Here is a 7351-nt window from a genome sequence, read left to right as displayed (position 1 = left end):
GATCTGCGGAAGGGTACCAAAACATTTCTGCAGCGTTGACGTGACGGTCCCCAAGAACACAGCGGCCTCCATCATTCTTAAAGGGAAGAAGTTTGGAACCACCAAGACTCCAGAGTTCCTCTGCAGAGATGGGATAAACTTCCAGAAGGACAACCATCTCTGCAGCACTCCACAAATCAGGCCTTAATGGTGGCCAGACCAAAGTCACTCCTCAGTATAAGGAACATGACAGCCTGCTTGGAGTTTGCCAAAAGGCACCTAAAGGACTCTCAGGCCATGAGAAACAAGATTCTCTGGTCTGATGAAACCAAGATTGAACTCTTTGAGTAGAGTGTCCTTGAGTAGCCCAGCCAGAGCCCGGACTTGAAACCCCATCGAATATCTCTGGAGAGAAAATAGCTGAGCAGCAACTCTCCCCATCCAACCCGACAGAGCCTGAGAGAATCTGCAGAGAAGAATGGGAGAAACTCCCCAAATACAGGTGTGCCAAGCTTGTAGCGATTACAGACTCGAGGCTGTAGGTGCTTCAACAAAGTACTGAGTAAAGGGTCTGAATACTTATGTAAATGTCATATTTCAGTTGTTTTTTTTAATACATTTTTAAAACTTTCTAAAAACCTGTTTTTGTTTTGCCATTATGGAGTATTGTGTGTAGATTGATTAGAGAAAAAAAATGTTTCATCAATTTTAGAACAAGGCTGTAACATAACAAAATGTGAAAAAAGTCAAGGGGTCTTAATACTTTCCAAATTTACTGTATATATAAAATATATACATATCTGACTGTACAACACTGTCGTATGTACTGCCACTGTGTCATATATCCTATTTACAGGCCCCAATGCTCCCAACCACTCCCACAAGCATCTCCAGATTCAGCCCTAACATGTCCCAACTGCGGCAGGACATGTGCCTCCTGGATTGGGCTTCACAACCACCTACAACCGCACCCCCGCCAAGAGTGGTATCCATATCTATCCTATAAATCATCCCTGGAAGCGATGTTATCTTTGGAAACGATGTACTGCAAGTATGTGTGTATGTTATTATGTGTATAATATCATTCATTATTTATATAGCTAGGCTTTACTCATATGTGTGCTGCTCCTCATGCTTGTTGTCTTGACCCTTGCCCTCATGTGACCTCCTTTCCCTCAAAACCCTCTTCTTTAATCCCTATCCTCTACCCTCCAACATCTGTTGCCTCAACCCCTTCCCTGGCCCCTGCACCCCTACAGTCACACTGTGAGTGTCGGCCCCCAGTGTGTTCTCAGCCACACAGGTGTACAGACCCGAATCCCGGGATGTCACCATGACGATCTCCAATGTTCCCTCTGGCAGGAGCCGGTAGGCAGGGGAGGAGAGGAGGGGGGGAGAGGAAGGGGTGAGGCTGGAAAAGAGGACAGAGGCATTACCAGATGCTGGGCTGGGTAAGTGGGAATGGTAAGAGGAGTAGTTGGATGTCTGGCTGGATGCAGGCTTGGAGTTGAGGCTGGAGATAGGCTTGGAGTAGGGTCTGGATGCAGGCTTGGAGAAGGGTCTGGATGCAGGCTTGGAAAAGGGTCTGAATGCAGGTTTGGAGTTGAGGCTGGATCCAGGTTTGGAGTAGGGTCTGGATGCAGGCTTGTGGCTGTGGGTGTTGTTGGATGATCCCAGTCTCTGTCCAGAAGGAGTGACCCAGTAGATTGTGGGCTGAGGCTCTGCCAGGGCGCGACAGTGCAGGGCCAGCCTCTCCCCCTCTCGCACCCCCACGTAGGGGGGGAGGATGCCAGGGGGGATGAGGGGGAGGCAGGAGGCTGACATCTCTGTGATTGACACCTCCCTCACCCTGCGAGCCCTCAGCTCTGGAGGCTCAGAACACAATGTGGCCTGGGGCTGGATAAACCTCACAGCCTGTGGCATCTGTGTATCTGTGTGTGCGTCAGCATCTGTGTGAGGGTGCTCCTCAGCCACCCAGCGAAACAGGCAGTCACAGCGGAGGGGGTTGGAGTGCAGGCTGACCTCCCTTAGTCTGGGCAGAGACAGGACAGTGTGTTGGTGCAGAGCAGTCAGAGCGTTGGAGTTCAGCATCAGGCTCTCGAGCCTGCCCAGCTGGAAGAAGGCCTGGGGGTGGATGTAGGACAGCCGGGGGTTGTTGGTGATCTCCAGCTTGGTGAGCTCAGGCAGGTTCTCCATGGCTGCCCTCTCGATGGCCACCAGCTCCTCCATGTTGTTCAGACCCAGCTCTGTCAGGTGGACCAGGTCCCTGAAGTCCCCTGTCTGAACCAGACTCAGACGGTTCTTATTCAGGTCCAGGAACTTCAGGCCTGGGAGCCTCCTCAGAGCCTGTGTGGGGACAGTGGTGAGGAGGTTGTCGTAGAAGGACAGGCTCTCCAGGCTGTCCAGCCCCTCCAGGGCCCTCTCAGGCAACCCTTTCAGCCCCATGCCCCCCAGAACCAGGCTGCGTAGAGACACCAGGGCCTGGAAGCCCCGTTCAGGGAGGACCTCCACTGGGTTTCCCCCCAGCATCAGCACCTGGAGGCAGGGCAGGGTGGTGAACCAGAGGGGGTCAATTGAGGTCAGGTGGTTGTTGTTGAGGTGCAGGCGCAGCAGGGAGCCCAAGCCAGAGAAGGCTCTAGGAGCCAGGGAGGCCAGCTGGTTGTGGCTGAGGAAGAGCTCCTGTAGTGCAGGCAGGGAAGAGAAGGCGGCAGGGGGCAGGGACCGGAGCTGGTTCTCCTCCATGTGCAAGGAGAGTAGGGAGCGCAGGGAGGGAGTCTGGGGCTGGGTTGAGGTTAGTGTCCTAACACTGCTGAAGCGGTTCTGAGACAGATCCAGCTCTGTGAGGTTGGGGAGTGTCTGTAACAGTGGTGTCTCCAAGGCAGACAGCAAGTTACTCTGCAGACAGAGGGTGTGTGTGTCTAGGGGGAGAGGGGTGGGGAGCTGGGTCAGGAACAGGTTGTTACAGTCCACAGTTGGAACCTCGCAGGAGAATGACTGGGGGGAAAACCAGGGCTTGATCTGACACACACACCCTGCCGGGCAGGAGACGCTCCATGGCAGGGAATGGACCACTAGTGCACTGGACACACACACCCACACACACAGGACCAGCTGCCTCTGCAGTAGGACCATTGACACCCTCAGCATCCTCACTGCAGAGAGGAGTTGATTCAGAGGAGTCGATTCAGTGGTGGCAATTCGATTGAGGTAACTCAGTGTTGTTGCCAAGTTACAGCGCTGTAGGTATCTGCTGTTGCCAGGTTACAGTGCCATAGGAATCTAAAGTGTTGTGGACTGTCTAGGTGATGGTCTCCGTGGTCAGACGGTCGCTGTCACATTGTGACGACAGGTGTACTGGGCATGGCTCTGTACACACGAAGGAGACCTGGCAGAGAGAGAGAAGGAGTGAGTGAGAGCGGTGGAGAGAGACAGGGAAGATAATGTGTTAAGGACAGGTTTTGTAACACATTTAGATAGCCAGAGGACAGGTTGAGAGAGTACCTCTTGTTCTTTCAACTCTCAACCATTCCATTTGATTTGATTTCCAGTCTCTTTTCATATGCAATGGATTACATTTGATTTGATTTTTGTCTCTCTTTTCTTATTTACTTTAATTACATTTTGAATGAATGAAAATATTTGTGTGTGCGAAGTGTGCACTGATGACGACCAGTCACCACCTGGTGGCAGTGTTTACCAGTTAAGATAACAGAGGAAGTCTGAAATAAAACACACACACTCACACAATGGAAAGAAATGGGTAGAGAGACTACTAGACCATGTGTCAAGGAAATGAGAGGAAGAGGAATATATCAAAAGGAGATAGAGGAGATGAGGATGCCTAGTCAGTTGTCCAAATGAATGTATTCAACTGAAATGTGTCTTCTGCATTTAACCCAACCCCTCTGAATCAGAGAGGTGTGAGGGGCTGCCTTAATTGACATCCACATCTTCGGCGCCCAGGGAACAGTGGGTTAACTGCCTTGTTCAGGGGCAGAACGACACATTTTTACTTTGTCAGCTCGGGGATTCAATTCAACAACCTTTTGATTACTGATCCAACACTCTAACCAATAGCCTACCTGCTGGTGGGAGAGGAGGAAAGGAGGAAGAGGAGGAAAGGTGGGAGAGGAGGAAAGGAGAAGACTAGAGGAGGTTGTCTGGCTGTAGCTGAGACTGCAGTAGGAGGGATGAAGGAGTAATCTGCAGTGGAACCAAGCTATCTGTACTGACAGACAGGGAAATGGAGGTATGGGAGAGAGTGAGAGCAAAGAAAATGGAATGACAGGGATAAAAGAGAGGGAGGGTTAGAGAGAGGGTGCTGGATGCTGATGCCTCGATCGCTTCAATACACACAAACATGCGGGCACACACACACACACACACACAGACACACACACACACACGACAGAGTCTGAGCAGTTAGCACAAATGAGATGACACCACTGTGGCACATCACAGATGGCACTCTTCTCCTTCTACTGCTCTGATTCTGTGTGTGTGTGTGCGCGTGTGTTTGTGTGTGCGTGTGTGCGTGTGTGTCCATGTGTTTACCTCAGTGCCAGTATATCTGTGTCTAACCCAGACATATGTCCAAGCGAACACAAACACACACATTTGCATCTCACAAAAAAAAATCTTTACCATCGAATGAACAATAATCCTTACCATCGAATGAACAATAATCCTTACCATCGAATGAGTACGGTTGACTGCATGATTCTCTCGATCCGTCCTCTTTCCTTCTGTCCCTCTTTTCCTATCCCACAATCTTGTCAGAGTTGTTTTTCTCCAGGAATGTTCAGTCAGCTTGTCTTTGTCTCGCTTTGTCAATAGCTTGCGCCACAATAAATAATCCTTCCTCTCTCTCCCCTTAAAACATATGTGTTTCCCATTCTGTATTTCTCTCTTTTTAAAATATTCCTCCTTTTCTCTCTGAGGCTGAGGGGAGATCTCTACCGGATGAATCTGCACTCTCCCCAACCCCACTGTATCTCAGTCAGTATGTGTGAGCCCCCCCCCCCCCCCTCTCTCTCTCTCTCTCTTTCTCTCAGTAGCCAGTTGTCTTGAGCAGGAAAGCCAAAGATGATTTAATCTGAGTTTCTGTCCCTCTCTACTCCACCCCTCTCTCCAAATAAAAAAATAATTTAATACCTCTGAGTTTCCATTTGTCTCACTGGTTTGCTTTTTAAAAGCTGTCTAGTGGAGCATACTGCTGGCTACATAGAGAATGAACTATTAAAACCAAAAAAGCTTTCAGAGACATCAGCATCTCTTCTGTGCAGAGGAAGAATCCTGGTAGCTATTGTATAAACTTTAATGCACTGTGCGGGTGCGTGCGTGTGCGTGTGCGTGTGTGTGTGTGTGTGTGTGTGTGTGTAAAGCGGTGGATTCCATCTCCCCTTTCTCTCCAACCGTTCCACATCTCCCTCTCCCTTCTGCATGTGTATAAAAGAAAATGACTGTGTGTTTGTGTCACTGTGTTTATGCCCTCAGCCATTCCTGTGCCACTGCTGACAATTGAGAAGAAAAGACAAAAGGATTGCACAAAAGTTTCCATTCTCTCCCAACAAACCCTAACAAGTCACCTGCCTACCTGGTTCAACACGGCTCTGAGTTTGAGCAGCAAAACCTTGTTGAACTATGTACGGTAGGTGTGTGTGTCTATTGTAGAGCTGCAAATCTATAAATACAAATAAAGATATATAAATATATATTTATTTTAATCATCTAACCTAAATCCTAACCCATCTAACCCTAATCCAAGTCAGGATGGAATGTCATGATTAGTGTTAAATGTTTAAGTTGACCTAGTCTTACCTAATCACATAACACATAATATGGACAGCAGAGAGAGAGAAAGAGAGAGAGAAGATTGGATGGACGGAAGGATGGAAGCACTCTGAGGAGAAGTGTAACCATTCCTGTTAGGCAAAGTGAGGGGGTTATGGGAGCTGAGCAACTAAGTTTCAGAAAAGCATGTCACAGAGACACACACTCATGCACGCGCCCAGCAGGCTGGAAGGCAGTGAGAATGAGGGATGAGAGGTAGCACAATGAAAAGGAATCTAGAGGAGAGGTCGTCATAGCAACATTGAGAGAGAAAACATTTGAGAGAGAAAACAAGCACTGCTTCCTGTTCTCTCATATTTTTCTCCTGCGTCTTTCCTTTCTTCATGTCTCTCCTCTCTTCACATCTGCTCTCCTTCATATTTTTTAATTATCTTATCCTTCCCTCTAGTGGTTAGAGCGTTGGGCCAGTAACCGAAAGGTGTGTGTCAATCTGTGTGTCTCTCTGTGTGTGTGTCTGTGTGTGTGTCTGCCTCTCTCTCTCTCTCTCTCTCTGTGTTTCTCTGTCTCTCTAGCTCTCTCTCGGTGTCTCACTCCCTCTGTGTTTCTCTGTCTCTCTAGCTCTCTCTCTCTCTATGTATATCTCTGTCTCTCTCTCTCACTTTCTCTGCCTCTCTATTTCTGTGTGTCTGTCTCTGTGTGTGTGTGTGTGTGTGTGTGTCTCTCTCATTTGAATTCTGTACACAACAGGTGTTCGCTGGACCGGGGAAGGCTCAAGGACTTATGAAACGCTCCCCACAGCACAGCTAAATGGTGCGGTGTGTGTGTTGTAACGCTGCAGAGAGAATGAGAATCTGCTGCCATGGCGACAGGCCCAGCAGTATCTTATAGCAACAGGTTGCTAGGCTGCCTGCATTGGTAGATGAGTTGGAAGCTTTTGTGTGTGCATTTGCATGTGTGAGTTTTGTAACGGATTGTTGAGTTCAGAGGAGTAAATCAAACGCATCAAGTTACATTGAGTTCTCTTTGGCCTTGTAGATTATGGCTGTTGACGCTATTTGGCACAGCATTAAATCCAGTAAGGTTTTAATGTCCATAACATTGCAATGGTAGATTTTAAGACTTTTCTCTTTAACCTTTTAATCTGAAACCTTAAACTTTAAACCCTCAGACTGTTGACAGCAAGCCCACCTCAGAAACGTTACAATCGGGTTACTTACAGTGCCTTGCGAAAGTATTCGGCCCCCTTGAACTTTGCGACCTTTTGCCACATTTCAGGCTTCAAGCATAAAGATATAGAACTGTATTTTTTTGTGAAGAATCAACAACAAGTGGGACACAATCATGAAGTGGAACGACATTTATTGGATATTTCAAACTGTTTTAACAAATCAAAAACTGAAAAATTGGGCGTGCAAAATTATATAAATGCACCTGCACTGTGATAGTCTCAGAGGTCCGTTAAAAGCGCAGAGAGCATCATGAAGAACAAGGAACACACCAGGCAGGTCCGAGATACTGTTGTGAAGAAGTTTAAAGCCGGATTTGAATACAAAAAGATTTCCCAAGCTTTAAACATCCC

General features: G+C 48.0%; 1 protein-coding gene across 2 annotated transcripts; it reads right to left on the bottom strand.

The window, feature by feature from the left end:
- Nucleotides 1–660: 660 nt before the first annotated feature.
- LOC110496927 (leucine-rich repeat neuronal protein 2) lies at nucleotides 661–5226 on the bottom strand. 2 transcript variants are annotated; one of them, XM_021572942.2, is made up of 2 exons: nucleotides 4648–5226; nucleotides 661–3364 (listed from the first exon to the last, which is right to left on the bottom strand). In XM_021572942.2, exon 2 carries the CDS (start codon nucleotides 3124–3126, stop codon nucleotides 1177–1179), a length of 1950 nt encoding a protein of 649 aa, XP_021428617.2. In that variant the 5' UTR covers nucleotides 3127–3364; nucleotides 4648–5226; the 3' UTR covers nucleotides 661–1176. The 2 variants fall into 2 exon arrangements, with proteins under 2 accessions (XP_021428617.2, XP_021428613.2); XM_021572938.2 differs by having other exon boundaries at nucleotides 4672–5225.
- Nucleotides 5227–7351: the final 2125 nt, after the last annotated feature.

Source organism: Oncorhynchus mykiss, chromosome 2, assembly GCF_013265735.2.
Source record: "Oncorhynchus mykiss isolate Arlee chromosome 2, USDA_OmykA_1.1, whole genome shotgun sequence".
Taxonomy (NCBI): Eukaryota; Metazoa; Chordata; class Actinopteri; order Salmoniformes; family Salmonidae; genus Oncorhynchus; species Oncorhynchus mykiss.
Note: the sequence above shows the minus strand (reverse complement) of the source record. Positions and strands in the feature narration are given on the sequence as shown.

Bases quoted from the DNA above. Each gene is read 5' to 3' on its own strand.
- LOC110496927 (XM_021572942.2), bottom strand. From the start codon at position 3,126: ATGCTGAGGGTGTCAATGGTCCTACTGCAGAGGCAGCTGGTCCTGTGT.